This window comes from Mesocricetus auratus, unplaced genomic scaffold (genome assembly GCF_017639785.1).
Source record: "Mesocricetus auratus isolate SY011 unplaced genomic scaffold, BCM_Maur_2.0 Super-Scaffold_6730, whole genome shotgun sequence".
NCBI lineage: Eukaryota > Metazoa > Chordata > Mammalia > Rodentia > Cricetidae > Mesocricetus > Mesocricetus auratus.
In genome coordinates, this window is record NW_024429184.1 from 15,664,288 (window position 1) to 15,683,815 (window position 19,528).

The window sequence follows — 19,528 nt, forward strand, 5'->3', positions numbered from 1 at the left end:
GAAAGCAGTGCCTGCTGGGACTGACCAAACAAACCCTCCCCCTCAAGCTGTTCTTTGATGGCCATGTGCTCTGTGACAGGTGTGCTGATGAACGCACACCAACTAAATACATGTATTAAAAATTTGAAGTGTAAACATAACTGCACGGAGGCATTTAGGAACTGTTTCTGAAACTAGATTCCACAGTAAAGCACACATAAAGTTCCATAGGAATTTGCACTAAGGATAAGTTAGTATCAACCAAAGGAATGAGGGGAGATTCCATAAAAATGTCTGGTATTTGACAAGAGCCAGGAAGGGCAGGCCTCAGGCAAGAAGATAGGGAAGCACACTTCCAGTCGGGGAGAAAGTGTGAAAGCATCGTTCTGGGGGAGGGGCGCAGGCAAAGGGGGAACATTCTAAAGAGAGGCTCTGCTAGAGATAGGGAGGGTCTGAGCCCAGGTGGAGTCACTAGGACTAGAATGGCTTACTTGCAGACAGTGCTTCCTCGGGATCTCCTGTGGCAAGGCTTAATCTGCAGCGAGCAGGCTATTGCTTTCCACACTTCTGGCTGGCACTTTTTGATGTCGAGGACAGGGATGCTGATGAAGGGCATTTTTATGCTCCCTTTCTCCCACAGCTTCATGTCATTCCTGGCTCCCTGATCAGACTGCGCATTACAGCTCCTGAAAAGTTCAGTTGGCCTGAAAAAAATCCAGAAGGAATTGAGGCAAATTATTTCCTAGATAGAAGCAATGAGTAAGTTCTTGATAAATTCACACATCAGGAAAAATGATTTTCTTAAGAGAGAGTGAGTAAAAGCCATCATAGGCTTTCAGCTTCAAGCACCTGAAGCTCAACATGGACACTAGCATCAAGACATTGACTACATATTTTAATTAAACATAGGTTCTTATGAAGCATTTTAAAACTTCAAGGTGCTTTGGATAGGACTAACATTCCCAGACCATCTCATTTTCTTTAACAAAATAAATGAATCTGTGGCTTTAAGACCAAGGTATAAGCCAGGTGTTGGTGGCACATGCCTTTAGTGCCAGCACTCAGGAGGCAGGGGCAGGTGGATCTCCATGAGTTCAAGGTCAGCCTGGTCTACAGAGCCAGTGCCAGGAGATACTCCAAAGCTACAGAGAAACTCTGTCTCAAAAAACAAACAAAACATAACAAAAACTGAGGTGTACAGAATGCACAGAATACAAATGTGATTTGCCAAGTGTATAGCTCATAGAAACACATGTAAATCTATTATAATAGAACATTTCTATCACACCAAACAGTTTCCCCGTGCCCTGTTGAATTACCCCATGATCTACACTCCTCATACATAGAACATCACAAATTACTTTAGCCTATTCTAGACTTTCATATAAGTGGATCCTTACTCTATTTGGGGGCCTGGAATAGACATCAAACATAATCTTTTTGAGATTCACCCCCATGTTGTTGCATATACAAGTAATGTATTCCTTTTTATTGTTAGAAATGATTTATTAATAAATGTTGCTTTTTGTGAAATACTTTTTCTGACCCTTTTACAAAGTTGAGGGCTGCACACAACATCTACCTCATCTATGACCTAATGGAGCATGTGAAGGACTGGTCCCGATGAATGATACCCATAGGATCTCCATGACTGGGGAGATCAAGGAATATCCAAGAATTTCAGACAGGATCCAGGGATGATGGTGTACCAGAAGCCAGGGCCTTGGACCAGACTCACTGCAATGAGCACTTGCAAGTAGAGCATACACTAAAGGGTACACTGCCCGGCACACAGCAGCTCCCAATGCCACTAAGACAAATGGAAAGCATACACTAAAGGTACACTGCACGGCACACAGCAGCTCCCAATGCCACTAAGACAAATGGAGACGTGTTGGAGAGGCAGGAAGGACGGAAGAGCAGAACAATTATTTTGTTTGTTTTGTTTATAATTTCTTTTGAGAGGGAGGATACTGAAAGGGTGAAGGGTAGATTGGGAGAGATTAGGAAATGATCAAAATTGGGGAGTACGATGTGAAATTTCCAAAGAATCAATAAACAAATTGTATTTTAAGAGAAGTCGAGGGCTGAAGAGCTATGGCTCAGTGACAAGGGAGCTGGCTGCTCTTGCAGAGAACCCAGGTTCAGTTCCCAGCACTGAGCCATCACCTCTTTTGAGGTGACTCAAAACCATCTGTGACTTCAGCTCCAGGAGATCTGATGTCCTCTTCTGACCTCTGAGGGCACTGCAAACATATGATCCTCACACACAGGCAGGCAAAACACTAAGACACACAAAAGAAATCTAAAACAAAAATTGAAACTTTGATTTCTGAGGATTTGTAAGGGTTCTACATGCATTACAGATTTGTCCTTTGTCAGACATATGTAGTACAGATGTTTTCTACTAAATTATGGGTTTTTTTGTTTTTATTTTTTTATTTTTAGTGTGTTTATTTCTTTTTTAATATCATTTTAATTTTAATTTTAAATAGCTTGTTTTACATGTCAATCCCAGTTTAAATTATGGTTTTATAGTACAGATTTTTTTTACTAGATTATGGTTTTTATCTTTAGCATCTGGTAGTATCTATTGATGAGGAAATATTAATTAATTAAATTTATACAAAACACTATTTTCAAGCCAGGAATGATGGTGCATCCCTGTAATTCCTGTTCTTCGGAGGCAGAGGCAAGAGGATGAGGAGGCCAATGCCAAACTCAGATGTATACCTAGTTTGAGGCCAGCCTGGGCTACTGGAGTTTAATCATACACATTATAATGTATGAACTGAGAATTTAGTTCAATAATGTTTGGAGACTGTATCCAGCAATGTAATTAAAAACCCTACCCAAGTTGGCTGTGGTGGTTGGTGTGCACCTCTAGTTCCAGCACTCACGAGACAGAGACAGGTAGGGGCCAGCCAGGTCTACATAGTGAGTTCCAGAACAGCCAGGGCTACAGAGTGAGATACTGTCTCAGAAACAAACACCCCCCCAAACAAAACAAGAACTGCACACAATATAGCACATTTCCATCATGGTGGAGTTTCCTGATGCCCCTGATTTTCTGGTCCTTCTCCTCACAGACTACTTTTGCTTATTCTTAGCCTTCATGAGTCTAGAAGCACAGAGAATAGTGGGCTTCCTTTGCTGGATGTACGCCCACTCATATGTGAGTGTCTTGGGACTTTGCCTTCCTGCTGCATACTATTCCACTGTATGTCACTATTACTATTGTTTTCATTCTCCTGGTGGATGTTTTGGGGTCCTTTCCCAGTATGGGAGATTACAAATAATGTTGGCACATAGAGACTTTCTTGGACATATGCTTTCATGTCTCCTGGTTGAATAAATGCTTCAGAATAGAGCTGATGGATCACAGATTCAACCCAAATTACTTACCTATGAGGAAAGAGAATCCCACACACTTCACATGCTTGCCAGTATTTAATCTAGCAATTCTAATGGGTTTGAGGAGGCATTCACAGAAGTTTTAATTAATACTTAGCAGGACTGGCCTTTTCATACACATCTCTTTTCAAAAGCACTTTTAACTGCTAAGTCTAAGCATTCAACATAATGTTTTGAAACTGTATATATTGTGGAGTGGCTAAATCAAACTAACACGTATTAGCACAAACACTTTGTCCTGTTTTTGTGGCAAACACATCAAATCTAGTCTCTTAGCAATTTCACATATGTGATATACTTATTAACTGGAATCATCATCCTTTTTGTTGCTGGTTTTTCAGACAGAGTCTCACTATGCAGCTCTGTCTGTCCTGGAACTCACTATGTAGACCAGGCTGGTGTAGTCATCATCTGCTCAGTGAGTCACTTGCTTAATTTAAAGACGTTTCTTTACAGAACAACTCAAATCAGGGTACCCTGAGGTATCAAGGATAGTAAGGGGGAAGAGGGGCCAAGATCCAAGCCCGGAACACATCCACAGCTAGTGGCTGAAGAGAACAGAAAAGGTGTCCAGAGCACAGCACTGGACACTACATCGTCTTAGTGATCTGTTCTGCAGTGAACTGTTTCCATCGGGGCAGAAGGGAGACAGGAGTGAAGGCACCGGATATTCTCTCAATTCCAGAAGCTTCAGGTATCTTTAGGTTAGAAGGGACTTTACCATCAAACCTCCTTTCTAGGATCCATGTAGAAGGGACAGAGCATTTCAAAATGAAATCATTTCTTTTGCCCCAGAAAGGCATACCAGAAAGCAGTATTTACTTAAAACAAGTAAATTTGATAGTGTATTTCCATCTTCATATATAATATTTTTCCCTACCTGTTGTTAAAGTTCGTACAGTAAGTGAGGTTTCTACAGCCCAACTGGCAAGGTTCCCGGACATCAGCTAGACATGTCAGCATGGACACCTCCACCGGGTTATATTCACAGATGCGGTCAAACTCTTGCCAACTCTGTGTGTTTCCCCAGCTCATGCTATACAGTTTCGTGCACAGTTCCCTGAAAGAAAAGAACAAATGCAGAGCATTAGACAGAAGCCTGATGAGTATTTGATCTGTGCAAAACTCCAATTCTATTAACTCTATCTACAGGAACATAAAGAAAACAGTACAGTTAATTAGCTCCTGGAATTGGCAGCCAAAAAAGTAATCTTTTCCATGAAAAAAAATGGCCTTTTAAAAAATCATCTCTGGGCAGCTGGAGCAAGGGTTCAATTAAGAGCTCTTCCAGAGGACCCAGACTCAATTCCTGGCACCCACAGGCAGTTCATAACTGACTGTAGCTCCGATTCCAAGGAACCCAATGCACTCTTCTGGCCTCTGAGAACGTCAGGTTTGCATGTGGTTCACAGACATATATACAGGTAAAACAGTCACACAAATTTATAAAAGATATACGCCAATGTGTATATTTTTTAAGAAAAATCGTCCATGGGACAGAGTGAGACTTAGAGATGGCTTAGTGGGTATAGGAGCTTACCACACAAGCCTGGTGACCTGAGTTTGACCCCCCAAAATCCACATAAAGATGGAAGGAGAGAATGAACTACAAAGTTGCCCTCGGACCTCCAAATATATTCCATGGCATGTGTGCCCACCTTCCCACCCCCCACCTCACCCCAGTAAAAAATCAATCTCAATAAATAATTTTCAAAAAAAATTAAAAGAAAATCCACCCCCTTTGTCATGACTGACAGAAAGCTAAATATTAAATTATACAGTCCCTTAAGGTGTTTTGTACATCCTTAGTTCTGGTACAATTATTTTTTCTCATGTAGGAAGATACTTTAGGACTGCGCCACCAGCTATGCCCATTTTGGGCGTGGCTAGAGCGCAAACGGATGTGGCAATAAAATGTGGTGAACTGTGCTGCTAACCACGCCCACTTTGGGCATGACTAGAGGCACCTACAGAGGTAATAAAAGTCGGTTTAGGAGAGACACATGCTCTTTTTTGGGCTGGTGAAAGCTGCTAACTCACCTTGGTTGCCAGTTTTTTCTTGTAAGTAATTTCTACAATAAAAGTTAACTATACCCTCATCAAGTGTGCTGCTTATCGTTACAGATTTGGTGTCAGGAGTTTAAAGTAAAGCACATGGTTTATCTCCACAAAAGTATACTCTCCCCAAGTTATGTTATTCACAGGAGGCAGAATGCATCTCCAAAGAAGCATTTAAATGAGTAGGGATGTAACTCCGTGAGACTATGTGCCCAGGGTACTCAAGATCCTAGGTTCAATCCTGAGAACCAGGAAAAATGGGGTGGAGTTTACAGATTAAAGTTTGTTTAAACCACTACATACTATTGCAGTTGATACACGACACTCTGATTTGATGACTGCAAAGCAATAGTGTTTCCACAGGGAAGCAATACTGGTAGGTCATTTCCAAAGTGGTTTTATACATTGAATTCATTAGTTTAATTTTTATAAAAGAAATACATGCTCACTATAAAAATCTGGTATCATTGAAATATACAAAATGTAAGTAAATATTTTCCACTATCCTCACAGTTATTTGACTCTCATAAATACTATGAAGAAGTTTTGTGTGTATATGGGTTTTTTTTATATGTATGAATGATTTCCTGCGTGTGTCTGTGCACCATGTATGTGCTTGGTGGCAATGGAGGCCAGAAGAGCACATCAGATCTGCTGGGACTGGAGTTGCAGACAGTTGTGAGCTGCCATGAGGGTGCTGGGGATTGAACCTGGTTCCTCTAGAAAAACAGCCAGTGCTCTTAACCACTGACCATCTCTCCAGCCCCAAAGAAGGGATCTTTACTCTGTAGTCCATTGCCCACTCTCCCTGTGTTCATGAGTTCTGTTTTATGTATGAGCTTGTTGAAGGCATTGGTGATGCAGTATCACTAAACAGACCAGATCCTGCCTTACAAGGGAGCTTGCACATTCAGAGGAGGAAGCCAGTACTTTCTCTAGCCTTTAACTTCCTATATTTGCAATGAATAGATTCTTCAACTTTTCAGAGTTAGTTTCTATCAGTTAAAACAGGAAGTCTACACACTTCCCCAATTATCTCAAGGTTTCAGAAAGATCAGGCTGATGAAATGGAAAGCATTCAGCAAACCAGATCCCCCTACCCTGGGTTCTTAAGATGGCTCAGCAGGTGAAAGAGACTGCTGCCAAGGCTGACAATCCCTGGGACCCATATGGTGGGAGGAGAGAAGTGACTCAAATTGTCCTTTGACCTCCACATGCACCATAGCAGACCCCTCCTAAATGTTAAAAACATTAGTATTCTTCAAAACCAAAAAACAAGTTGGGTGTGGTAGTGCACACCTTCAGTTCCAGTACTTGGGAGGTAAAGACAGGCGGATCTCTGAGTCTGAGGTCAGCCTGTACAGAGTGAGTTCCAAGACAGCCAGGGTACACAGAGAAACATGTCTTGAAAGACAAAAACAACAAACAAACAAAAACAGCAAGAAAAACCATCCCACACTCCATCAACTCAATACATACGTATATATACTTATTTTGGGGAAATCCAAAAACTTCTCAGCATCCCTTTCATTTATACCTTCTTATTAACTTCTATACAGAATCCATGCCTATAATCACAGGGCCAGGCTTACTTACAACTAAGCCTTCCAATTGACTGTGGTTAGACATTTTTGTATCCTTGGTAAAGTTTGGTAGATTACCCTAGGCATAGTTTTTTTTTGTAATGGTTCATCCAATTAAAAAAATTGTTTTATGTATGGTATCTTCTTTTCCCTTCAGGTTATGCTAATAATGTCTGGCCCCTTTTTGTACAAATTTTTGTAAAATACCTCTAGTAAGGCAACTTCTGCTATATCCTTGTAGTGGTTCGGATGAGAATGGCCCCATGGGCTCACACTGGTCTTCAGATGGTGGAACTATCGGGAAGGATTAGAAGGCGTGCCCCTGCTAGAGGAGATGTGCCACCGGGGAGAGGGGGTTTGAGGTTTCAAAGGCTGGGTCATGTCTCTCTCCACATCATAACTGTGCTTCACAATATGAGCTCTTAGCTGTTGCTTCAGCTCCTGCCTGACTGCTGCCATGCTCCCCATCGTGAGGGTCATGGGCGCTAACCTCTAAAATCCTAAGCCCCAAATTAACTTTCTTCTAGAAGCTGCCTTGGCCATAGTGCCTTATCACCGCAATAGAAAGTAACTTAAGGCAAGCCTATTCATCATAATCTTAGGTATCTTCACTCACTTTTTAAAATCTCTAATTTCCCGTTCACACTTGAATTATTTTTTTATCCCCAGGTGTAATACCCAAGTGATGCTGCTATGATTTGGATGTGAAATGATTTCTCACAGGCTCATGTGATAGACGATTGGTCCCTCGCAGGCAACTCTATGTTGAGAGATAGAAACTGTAGGAGGTTGGGTCTAGCTGAAGGAGGTGGTAAGTCACTGGTTGAGCAGCTGTGATCCACCACACCCCCTCCACTGTGATGTTCTGTTTCTCCTTAGAGCAAGCCAATGGAGCCAGGGGACTGTGGACTGAGATCTTTGAAATAGTGAGCTAAAATACATCTTTCCTCATTTGTTTATGGCAGGTAGTTTGTCCCAGAGCCCTCACCAACACACATACAATTCTCCAACTAGCACAGATATCTACACCACAAGGTTGTTTTAATACCACAAAAGACTTTAAAGTTTCTTCCTTTTAACAGAGGGTCTCATGTGGCTTAGGCTGGCCGGTGTATAGCTGAGGCTGACCCTGATCCTCCTGTCTCCACCTGCTGAGTGCTGGGATTATAGACGCATGCCACTATGTTATGTGCTTTTGAGACCTTTGTACTTGCAAGGCAAGCACTCTACCAGCTGGACTACACTCTGTGTCCCAAAACTTTGTAATCTAATAAAGAGACTATCTCTTAGATATCAAGTGAAAACATAATAATTATTTACATGCATAAGTACATGTCTGCACATGTCAGCAAGATGCATACACAGGGAGCAAACGGCACTGGATCCCCTGTAGCTGGACTTAAAAGCAGCTGTGAGCCACCCAATGTAGGTGCTGGGAGCCAAACTCAGGTTTTCTTCAAGAACAGTAGTAAGTGCTCTTAACCACTGAGCCATCTTTCCAGGCCCAACATACTGTAAGCTTACTAATATTGCATCATCTTTAAATATGCATTGCCCTTTCAATGGTTAATCTTTCATACCCCCAAATACAGTGCTTTTAGCACTCAATGCTTAAAACAGTATTTGTTTTATAAAAAAAAAAAAACAACCAAAACTTAAGGGGTTGAATTCTAGTTTCATGGGATCCTATGACCTCTTCTGTCCTCTGTGGGCACCAGACACATATATGGTATACATGCATACATACGAGGAAAACACACATACACATAACTATTTTTAAATTAAATTACGTTTATTTGTGTGTGTACATGTGCATTCACACATGTAGCAGTAAGAGAACAACTTGAGAAAGTCTGGATTTTCCTTCCACCATGCGGATTTGGCAAATAAAACTCTGATCATTTAATTAATTAGTCAGGCTTGGTGGCAGGAGTCTTTACCTGCTAAGTGATCTTGCTGGCCCTTCTGTATTGATTTAAAGTCTTCAGTAAATACCTGCTAAATAAAATAATGACGTTTGGGGCTGGTAAGGTGACTTAGTGGGGAAGAGGCTCACTGAACCAGGTGCAGGGCCCTGGTTCAGTTCTAGCATCTGTGGGGGGCAGCACCCAAGCACCCATGTACAGATGTGCACACAAACATCCACACATGAAATAAACGGTCCAAAAAATTTAAAGATTTTATAATTGTTTGTTGTACTGAGATTGGACCTAGAGCCTTGTACCTGCTAAGCCCTCTACCCTGGAACTATAGTCCCCAGGTCAGATTTTATATCTCCCGAATGCTAAGCCTAGACAACACAAGAATTACACATTACTAAAAATCACCAATTAAAATCCTGTTTCCTTTTGATAAAGGGAAATGAGATACTAACCTACACGTTGAAGTGTTTGCTTTAGAGCAACAATGCAACTTAGCCCCATCAAGGCCAGTTGAGGGAGGAGGGTGCACTGTGACTCCGGGGTGAACCGACTGTGAGCTTTCGAGGAAACACTGCCAAAGAGGATCCTGAGGCAAGGGCTGGGTCTTGCAACCCTCGATGAGGCCATCAACAATCTCCATCTCCGTTTTCTTAGACATGAGAATTCTCTTGCAGGCGCTTTGGCAAGCGTGGTCTTCAGCTCTGTCACAGCAATATAAGCCTGCATTCAGGATGTAAGCCCTTTATTAGGTGCTTTTACCATACACATTTCTCAGAGGAAAGCACGGCAGCAAACGGAAAATAATAACCCTCCATGCACGTCTCGGCAATATAGAGAGCCTACTCAGCCCTCGCCATCTTTCTGCAGGGCAAACCTTGCAACGTTTCTCTCCCCAGAGTTCACTACAGTCCCCAGCCATGAGCTTGCAGAACTATCCGTACAAAATGAAAGTAGAAGGCCTCATGAAAACCACTTGATGAATCAAAGCGGGCGCACTTCTGCTTGTACCTCGTGGGGACTGTGCTCTTTACGTAAAACTGATGACTAGTTTCCACAGTTACAAACATTCCATTTAATCAGACCCCAAGACACCACAGACTTCTGTGAGTCTGTAGAAGCTAATTAATACACATTGTAATTTAAATAATATGAACCCTGACTATATCTTAGTTTATTTCTGCCTTTAATCTTCTTTTCTTTTTTGATGATAGGAATTGAATCAGGGCCTCAAACATGTTAATGGGCCATGATTTGCCATGACTATGTCCCCACTCACCCAGCCTTTAATTTTCTACAAAGAACTAGAAACTGAAAGAATACTTTCAGTCAGGCTAGCTATAGACTTCAGAAGGGTTCTCTCAAGTAGTTTTCTCAGGTATCTGCATTTGAAGAAACATGCTCATTTTGGAGTCTTTTTTTTCTAGATTCCTGTTAGAACAGACATTGGACATTATTGTTCTACCTCTTTCTGCCGTGTGTGTGTGTGTGTGTGTGTGTGTGTGTGTGTGTATGTGTGTGTGTGTGTGTGTGTGTGTGTGTTTTAAAGCTTCTATCTCCTCACTGCCAGCAACACTTCAGTGCAGCCAAATGCCAGAAAACACCAATGTGCCTAAAAACAAATGAAGACGTAGCTCTGATTTTCACCACACTACCACATCAGAGGGTGTCAAAAGCCTGGGATCTGATTTCAATTATGGCCAAACAAGGCCTACTGCTTTCAAGATTACAAGGGAGTTACAATATTGCAGTGCAAGGCCAGACAGGAGTACCCGGCTCACAAGCCAGCCTTTGGGCAGCCTGGTTATCAGTCAGTTCTTTAGAGTCTGAGTCCTCCATTTGGGCAGAATGGATTCTAGGATGACAAAGTGGGTGCTCTGAAGACCCCACAAAGTCAGGCTCACTAGGAGGCCTTGGCTTTTCACAAATATTACTCTCTTACTTTTATGATTTTTTAATTATGAAAGTAAGAACTTCTCATTGATTAAAGTTCCAGCATTACAGAAATATACAGTGGAACAGTTAAGTACAATTAAGACTGTGCTTTCTGTTCTGAAACTTGCTTTGTTTTCTTAACACACCTTGGACTTTCTGTGTAAACATACTCCTCTTTGTTAGTGGTGATGTGTTGCTACTGCATAGAAATACAATTTAATTAATAGCCTACTGATACATGTTTGGGCCATTTCTATTTTTTCTCATATACTACTATGCATATGTACAGCGTATTATTTATTTGAAAATCTGTGTAAGTTTTCTTGTTCAGGTCAAAAGTATTACCTGATAGTCTAATGGTGATGATCTGGGTTCCCATCAAAATATCCCTACCAAAGACCTCTCCCATCTTCAAAACAGTTTGCTTTTCCTCATGGTTTCATCATTCCCTTCTTTCTTGCTACCCTATAGTTGTGAAAATTATGTACATCTGCTCTGTCAAAACCAAACACCAAAGGAATCTTGGTGTTTCCCAAGTGAACCAGAGCACCATGCCTACATGAATATATCAATTTTTTTTGTTTTTTTGTTTTTGAGACAGGGTTTCTCTGTATTGTTTTGGAGGCTGTTCTGGAGCTTGCTCTGTAGACCAGGCTGGCCTCAAACTCAGAGATCTGCCTGCCTCTGCCTCCAGAGTGCTGGGAGAATATATCAATTTTTGAGTGAATTATTTTATGAAAGTCAGAGATTAGAAGAACCCAGCCCTTTTACTTACTGTCTGTTGGATTTCTCATGGGATAAGACTGGGTGTAATTGTTCACACAGTGTATCAACTGTGGACTAATAGAGGCACAATAATTTTCCACCGCTTTGATCTGAGATGGACCAGGAGAAGAGTCTGTTCGAAAAATGGCTTGACAGAATTCTCGGCAGTTTGTGTGGTGACCTGCGTAACTGCAGCACACCGAGCCCACTACGGAAAAAGAGACGACACTGAAATGCAAACAACTGTTTGTTAACGCTAACTCAGCAGCACAGTGATCAGCGGTTGACCTTTCTGAGTGTGAGAAACTAAGCCATAGATGATAAACACTTGAGTCAGCACTACTCCAGACATCGGCATGGGCTCCCTGACAGTCACAGTTTATAACAGACTCCCCAGCCAACTAGATCCCTGTGCAGAGCAGCACAGCAGCACTGCTGGTTGTAATGACAATTTGGGAGCTACACTGGCATTTAGCACATGCCAGGGCTGCCTGGGTACTCCAAAACATCTGGAAGTGTCACAGAGCCAAGCTGCCTCCCGAATGTACAGAGCGCCCAATTTGAGAGCGCGGACAGCCTTTTTCCACACTGCACCTGCGGAGATTTATAGACAGAGCAAAACGAAGCCAAAGAAAACACAATCCCAGTGTCTCACGTTTATAAAATAGGACCAGTGAAAACCAGGATGGCAAGGCAAGTTAATGAAGTTAACACAGGTATACTTTGAAACTGAAGTCTCAAAATTCCTATACAGTTTGAATATTTCCAAGAATCTTTCTATACTGTAGTAGTCTTCATTTCACAATGGACACAATCTGTCTCAAGAAAAAGTCAAGGCAAGTCATTTGAAGGTAAGTGACTGTGTTTTGTATTTGGAAAAGAAATAAAAGCCAGGTGCGGTAGCACACATCTGTCATCGCATAGCACTTGGGAGATGGAGGCAGAATAATGACAAATTTATGACTACCCTGAACTATATGAGACCTTGTTTCAAAACAAAAACAAAAAGAAACAAAACACAACAACAACAAAACCCCAATGGCCAGGCGTGGTGGTGCACACTTGTGATCCCCAGCACTCAGGAGGCAGAGGCAAGAAGATTTAGAGTTCAAGAGCAGGCTGAGCTACATGCATAGGAAGACAACACACAGAGAAAACTACATTGGTGCCATTGAACATGGGAGAGGGAAAGGAGCGCCTGGAAGTGTGGGTGTGGGAATCGCAGTGGAGAAGGGTAGACCCTCATTTTCAGCGTCTAATGGTGTGGAGAAGGGTAGACCCTCATTCTCAGCGTCTAACGGTGTGGAGAAGGGTAGACCCTCATTCTCAGCGTCTAATGGTGTGGAGAAGGGTAGACCCTCATTCTCAGCGATTAACAGTGTGGAGAAGGGTAGACCCTCATTCTCAGCATCTAATGGTGTGGAGAAGGGTAGACCCTCATTCTCAGTGTCTAACGGTGTGGAGAAGGGCAGACCCTCATTCTCAGCGTCTAACGGTGTGGAGAAGGGTAGACCCTCATTCTCAGCGTCTAACGGTGTGGAGAAGGGCAGACCCTCATTCTCAGTGTCTAACGGTGTGGAGAAGGGCAGACCCTCATACTCAGCGTCTAACGGTGTGGAGAAGGGTAGACCCTCATTCTCAGCGTCTAACGGTGTGGAGAAGGGTAGACCTTCGCAGCATCTAACGGTGCATGTGTAGGGGCACTGAAGGCACTGAAGGAGCTAGAGCAGGAGAAGTTTACAGAGATGGCTAGGATTCTTAGATGGGGGCTGGAGAGATGGCTCAGAGGTTAAGAGAGCGCTGACTCTCTTCCAGAGGTCTTAAGTTCAATTCCCAGCAACCACATGGTGGCTCACGGCCATCTATAATGAGATCTGGCTCCCTCTTCTGGTGTGCAGGCATACATGGGGACAAAATGTTGTATACATAATAAATAATCTTTAAAAAAAAAAAGGATTGCTAGATGGCATTAGAAATGGCTATGGAGGCACCAGAAATGGGACATCAGTGAGTTCCATAGACCAGTGAACCAAGAATCCAGGTAACTCAATGAAATATGATGAGTCAGGTACTAATTAACTAATCAAGGTTTGAATTAACTGATATAGGACACACGTCAGTTTTCCAGGCCAGGGCACTGCTCCACACCTATTGTATACTAGCTTTTGACTTGTAACTACCCTCAAGTTTGCCTACTGTGGAAGAGCTCTTGTTCATCGTGGGGAACAAGTGCCTTTCAGTATTGCTATGTGTGTGGTGCTGGAGACGACAAGGGCCTTAGATATGCTAAGCACACACTCTATCACTGCGCTGTATCTTCAGTTACACAAAGAAGTTATAGCTGCACTCACTTGTGTGAAATGCAGTGGTGATGCTGGCACTCTGGGAGTCACAGCGCAGGAAGTAAAGCAGGACCAAATGCCATCTTTTGACCCCCCATTAGCTTGGCTTCCTTGCCAGCGTGGGAGGACCTGAGATTACCGGCCAAAGACTACATGGTACCTTCTGAACTAGCCCCAGTTTGAAAGGGTTCAAGTGCATGGCTGTTTCTGCTCTTCGATATTCCACACTACCGAGCTAACCCAGTCAACGCTCTTCCTCAGTTGTCTTTCCCACCTAACTGTTGCTTTTGACATTCCGGTCTTACATGGTATGCTGCTCCTCCAGTCTCCACTGTATATATATCCCTTCCCCCTTCCTTCCCATCCCCCTCCCACGCACATCCTATTTACCTTCAAGACCTAGTTAAGCTATGAACTCCATGAGGTCTCCTCTAGGCAGCCTTGCAGTGTGATTCCTGTTTCTTCTGAACTGCTGCATTTTATCAGTGTGCTACCTCATATTCTACACTATTTCTGAGTTTGTGTTCTGGTCATGTTCCCTACAGATTCGTGTCTGTCCCACACCAAGCAAATACTAAATAAGTATCTTCAGACTAGACTTCAAGGCAGTCCTTAGCAAGGACTTCATCATATACTGTAAATGTATGTCGCCTTGGAAAGTGACTCTGTTATTTGGTGTTATCTTCCTCGAGCACGTCTGCCCATAGTGTTGGCTGATACACTTGCAACTGGGACACAGGGATTGCTAAAATACGTGAGTGATTTGAACACCCCACAGGCAAGGGCTTAGCATAATCCTGTGTGTGTACTTCTTCAGACAGCCTAGCAGGTAGAATGCCAAGGGTCTGGGCAATCAGTTGTGATGCTAACCACGTCTGTAAAGTGTCTTAGTCTCTGAACTGCTTGTACAGTCATTGACAATATACTTACTTTCATTTCTGCTAATGCAACTGAAAAGAGCATTCTGTAAATTAAAGAAAAACAAACAAATTAACAAAGAGAATTTCTAATTGTATTCCATTTTAGAATTATATGGAAATCAGGATATCATACTTTTTAAACACAGACACTACAAAATGACTTTCTGGTTAAAAGGGTAACCATCATCTCACACTGGTAGGGGTCACTCTGAGCTATAAGCTGACATTAGAGAAGCAAGCAAAGCTCAAGTAAGATGTATTAATGTGTGAAGGTGTGTGTGGGGGCTACAGTGGATTAGTTTCAATTTTTCTTGTAGAATATGAATATTTTCTAGAAAATAACATAATAAAGGACACTCAGAGACACATCCTTTCCTGTAACTACTGCATTTTAGAGTTGGTGTGACTTCAGACATTACCTCTAATTGTTCCCAAACATGACTGTGCAGGGGAACCACCCAAACTTTCCAACCAACCCCAGATGACAGAAATCTACATTTACACAAGCTTCCAGACACAGTTTTCATTTACTTTTTGTGAGCAGAGCTTGGGAAACTCCAGAGCTTTCTACAGAGGGGAAGCAGCCCCTGGGCAGAGGAAAGCTACTGCACCAGGCCCCAGCAGTTGCCAAAAGCAGAACCTGACATCACAGTCACTGCTTCGAGCAGTCTCAGATCGTTCTTCACAAAGACCCACCCTGTCCTAAGGTTGCTTGAAAAATAAGAGAAAACAAGACAAAACTCCCTGTCCTAAGCAATTTGGATATTCAGGGCTTGTCAGCTGTAAGTTAGCATCACAGACAACTGAAAGAGAAAGACTAAATCAAATGAGCATCTGCAAAACATGGAGGGAAATCAGATGTTCCCTTACTGTCAACTCCAGCTAAGTGACTGGGCTTTAGCTGGACACAGTGGCACATGCTTATAATCTCAGCACTTGGGAGACTGAGGCAGGAGGATTTTGAGCTACACAGTGAGCTTTGAGAACCTATCTCAAAAAAACACGAGAGGCCAGGTGTGGTGGCACACACCTTTGATCCCAGCATTTGGGGGGCAGAGGCAGGTGGATCTCTGTGAGTTCCAGGCCAGCCTGATCTACAAAGAGAGGTCCAGGACAGCCAGGGCTACACAGAGAAACCCTGTCTCAAAAACAAAAGACAAACAAACAAGAAAACCAAACAACAACAAATAAAACCCCACAAAACCCAACATAACAACAAAAAATAGCAACAACAACAAAATCAAAGGGGGAAACACAAGAGAAAAGTATAAACAAGTAAAAAAGGCGAGCATTACCAACACTGGAAGCATAGCTTCACAGATTTTCTAGGCGTGGCGGCCACTGCCTGTGACCCAACACTGGAGAGGCTCAGGTGAGAGGTCTGTCACTAGTGTGACACCAGCTTGAACACAGAGTAAGGTTCAGGTCAGTCTGGCTTCAGTGTAAGACTATGTTCAAAGGGCCAAAAGGAAAACGTCTGTCTACATTGTTGGTGAAGCTGCCCTGCATTCGCTTTTTCTACCTAGAAGTATTCTATTGTAGGAATAAGCCACAGTGGAGTTATTCATTTAAAGAAAAAATAAGTAAGTTAAAAAACAAACAAACCCCAGGCCTCATGGGAAGGTATAATGAATTCATCCAGGATGAGTTATATCTGGTAGAGCTGGTAGATCAATATAAATAGTGGGAAAGTAAATATACTGTCAGTGTTATTCAACAGTGAACTTGTTTATATCTCTCTCCACTCATGTTCCTTTGTGTTATTGTGACCTTTCAGTTACCTATCTCAGACAACCCTTCACTGGGTTCATCAGCCTCAGGAACGTTTATAAAATAATCTAATCAATATTAAAAAGTAGTCTGCATAGAAACAACACTCATCAGGGGTGATTTTTGCCTCCTAGGTGACACTTGATGCCTGGAGTAATTTTCTGCCATGAAAAGTGGGATGGGTAGGCATTGAGTGAGTAGAGGCCATAGATGTTAGTACAGGCCAGATGTCCCTGGTCTCTAAGGATCCAGATGGCAATGTCAATCATACCAATTCTCAGGAACTCTGCCTTTAGGCTAATTAATTTGTTCAAGCTAGATTTTTAAAATTTAACCTTTTAAGTAAGAAAAATATCACTTCTAGGTCAGTCTTGTGATCACTTAGCTTAAGCAAAAGGCACTAAAGGAAATAAAGCCTCAAGTATCAGAGACCATCTAATGTGTTGTCCTCATCTGATTGCAGCCACAGACTAAGGATGGAAGGGAGAAACAGCTGCAGAGCCCAGACTTCCCACATGGCAAACAATGGTACGCATGCCAAGTTTTGCCTGACACTTGTCTATAAAGGTTTACTGAAGCACAGTCACACCCATTTGCTTATATATCCTATACGGCCATGTCATGCTATCCATGCTATGATGACATGTTGGGCAGACAAAGACCATATGGTCTGCAAGCCTACAGTGGACAATAAACTGACCCTTTGCAGAGAGTTTGAAAATTGCTGAAGAAAAAGAAGGAGAAGGCTGTCTTCCTTGATGTCACCTGCAGAGTACAGAGATGTTCCCCAAGCAACTATTGTTTCTCTTAATGTTCCAGATAGACCTTTCATACATAGATTTTCCTGAATATGTTGAATGAAGACTTGATATTTTACACAGAAGCACCATTAATGTTAATAAATACGACCTCTACATCTTTACTCACTCTATCTATGGTTTAAAAACATGTCTGTCTGGGGCTGGAGAGATGGCTCAGTGGTTAATTGCATTGGCTGCTCTTCCAGAGGACCTGCTTTCAATTCCCAGCACCCACAGGGTTGCTCACAACTGTCTGCTACTCCAGTTCCAGACATCTGGTACCTTCACACAGATACACATGCAGGCAAAACACCAATGCATATAAAACAAATCAATAAACAAATCATTTAAAAATAAAAATACGTTCTGTCACTTTAGTGAAGTAGATGAACTCATCAAACTTCTGCCAAACTCACTTTGATTTTACAGACTGATCTTATTTGGCTTTGATAAAAGATTCCTACATTTGTTGTAAGTAATTCTTCATCCTTTTTAAAGTCAGGCTGTCTTCAAACCCCCATTCCTACTGTTTCAAGTTTCCAAGTACAGGCATTAACAAGGTGTGTTACCATGCCTGATTATCAGTATCTCAGCTGCTTGAGCTATTGTTGATTATTAAGACACATGTAGGAGTTATAGCATCTGCTCAGAATCACTTCGTTTTTTAAATCATCCATCCTGGTGTCTGAGCTAATCCACTGCCTTTCAAATGTCCGATCGCCATCTGGTGGCAAGTGCATGAAGTAAGGGTTTACAGGAACTACTGTGGCGCCTTTCCCGTGCCCACAACCATGGCACCTCCACTGAACCCTCAGCTAACGTAAGAATAGACGAAAGCCCCAGTGGTACTTAAGTGAGGGTGTACCACCACTTCAGAAACCCAAGGAACACGTGTGGGACCGACAGATGACCCTACCTAAGAAAGCACTGTCACCCAGCACAGGGTCACCCAGCACAGGTGACAGCGTTTGCCTCACTGGCAGTCTTACTGTCGTGAAGACTTTCTCCTTAGGCTGGGGATGGGCTCCCTCCAGGTCCCAACGTGTCTCCAGCAGGTTTCTAGCAGTATACTTGCTCACTGTGGTCTAAGCCTATGTGGATTTCTAGTTGCACACACTAGACCACAAGCTTTTGGCAGACAGTGGCTCAATCACTGAGGAAGTTCCTTACACACACTGGTAAGTGTTAAATAAACAGATGAGAGACAGACACAGAGACAACTGCAAAGTTCTGCCCCAGGAACCCAGAGTTCAGTACTAAGACAGACTTAGGAGACAATTTTTTTTTTTTTTGGTTTTTGAGACAGGGTCTCTCTACATAGTTCTGGCTGTCTTGGAACTCACTATGTAGATCAAGGAACCTCAAACTCAGAGCGTTGTCATTGCTTCTTGAGTCCTGGGATTAAAGGTATACAATACCACCTGGTAGTAGATAAATCTTTAGGGTTTAATAGCCATCGAGAGATGCTGAGAAAGAGGAAAGGTTAGACAAGATCTGTTGGCTTTTATTGGTTATATGTGGGAAGCCTGTACTCGGTAATTCAGCAAGAAGCATAAGAAAGATGACAAGTGTCTGTTTTGGTGTGTGTGTGTGTGTGTGTGTGTGTGTGTGTGTGTGTGTGTATGAACGCGCATGCATGTATGTGTGTTATTTTAGGGGGAAGGAGATTAGTGAATACCAGAAAATCAATAATTAATTTGGTTGGTCAGGTGTGATGGTGAATGTCTTTTTAATAGAGCTCTGTTAGTTTGAGGTCAGCATGGTCTTCATGGCAAGTTCCAGGCCAGCCAGGGTAACACAGTGAGACTTTGTCTCAAAACAGAAATTAGCAAAGAAGATTCTGGAACCCTCATTAAATAGGGGTAAAGCCATAGGGCCTGGGCTAGGGAAGTGGTTCAGTGGTAGAGCATGATACCCTAGGTCAAGTCTCAGTGCCACGAAACAAGTAACGACGAACTATGAGAAGATGAGACACCCAGTGGAAGACCATACGTTGCAACAAGATCACAGGCAAGTCTGACATGACCAGGCCCTTAGGGACAT

General features: G+C 42.5%; 1 protein-coding gene across 2 annotated transcripts in view; it reads right to left on the reverse strand.

The window, feature by feature from the left end:
• Reck (reversion inducing cysteine rich protein with kazal motifs) overlaps positions 1–19,528 on the reverse strand; it is a 73,647-nt gene that overhangs the window by 21,680 nt on the left and 32,439 nt on the right. For both annotated transcript variants that reach the window (XM_005078775.4, XM_013119701.3), the window contains 5 exons: positions 14,926–14,959; positions 11,664–11,861; positions 9,409–9,676; positions 4,274–4,453; positions 471–683 (listed from right to left, as the gene is read on the reverse strand). In XM_005078775.4, the coding sequence (XP_005078832.1) occupies positions 471–683; positions 4,274–4,453; positions 9,409–9,676; positions 11,664–11,861; positions 14,926–14,959 (893 nt within the window). The remainder of the gene's footprint in view (positions 1–470; positions 684–4,273; positions 4,454–9,408; positions 9,677–11,663; positions 11,862–14,925; positions 14,960–19,528) is intronic.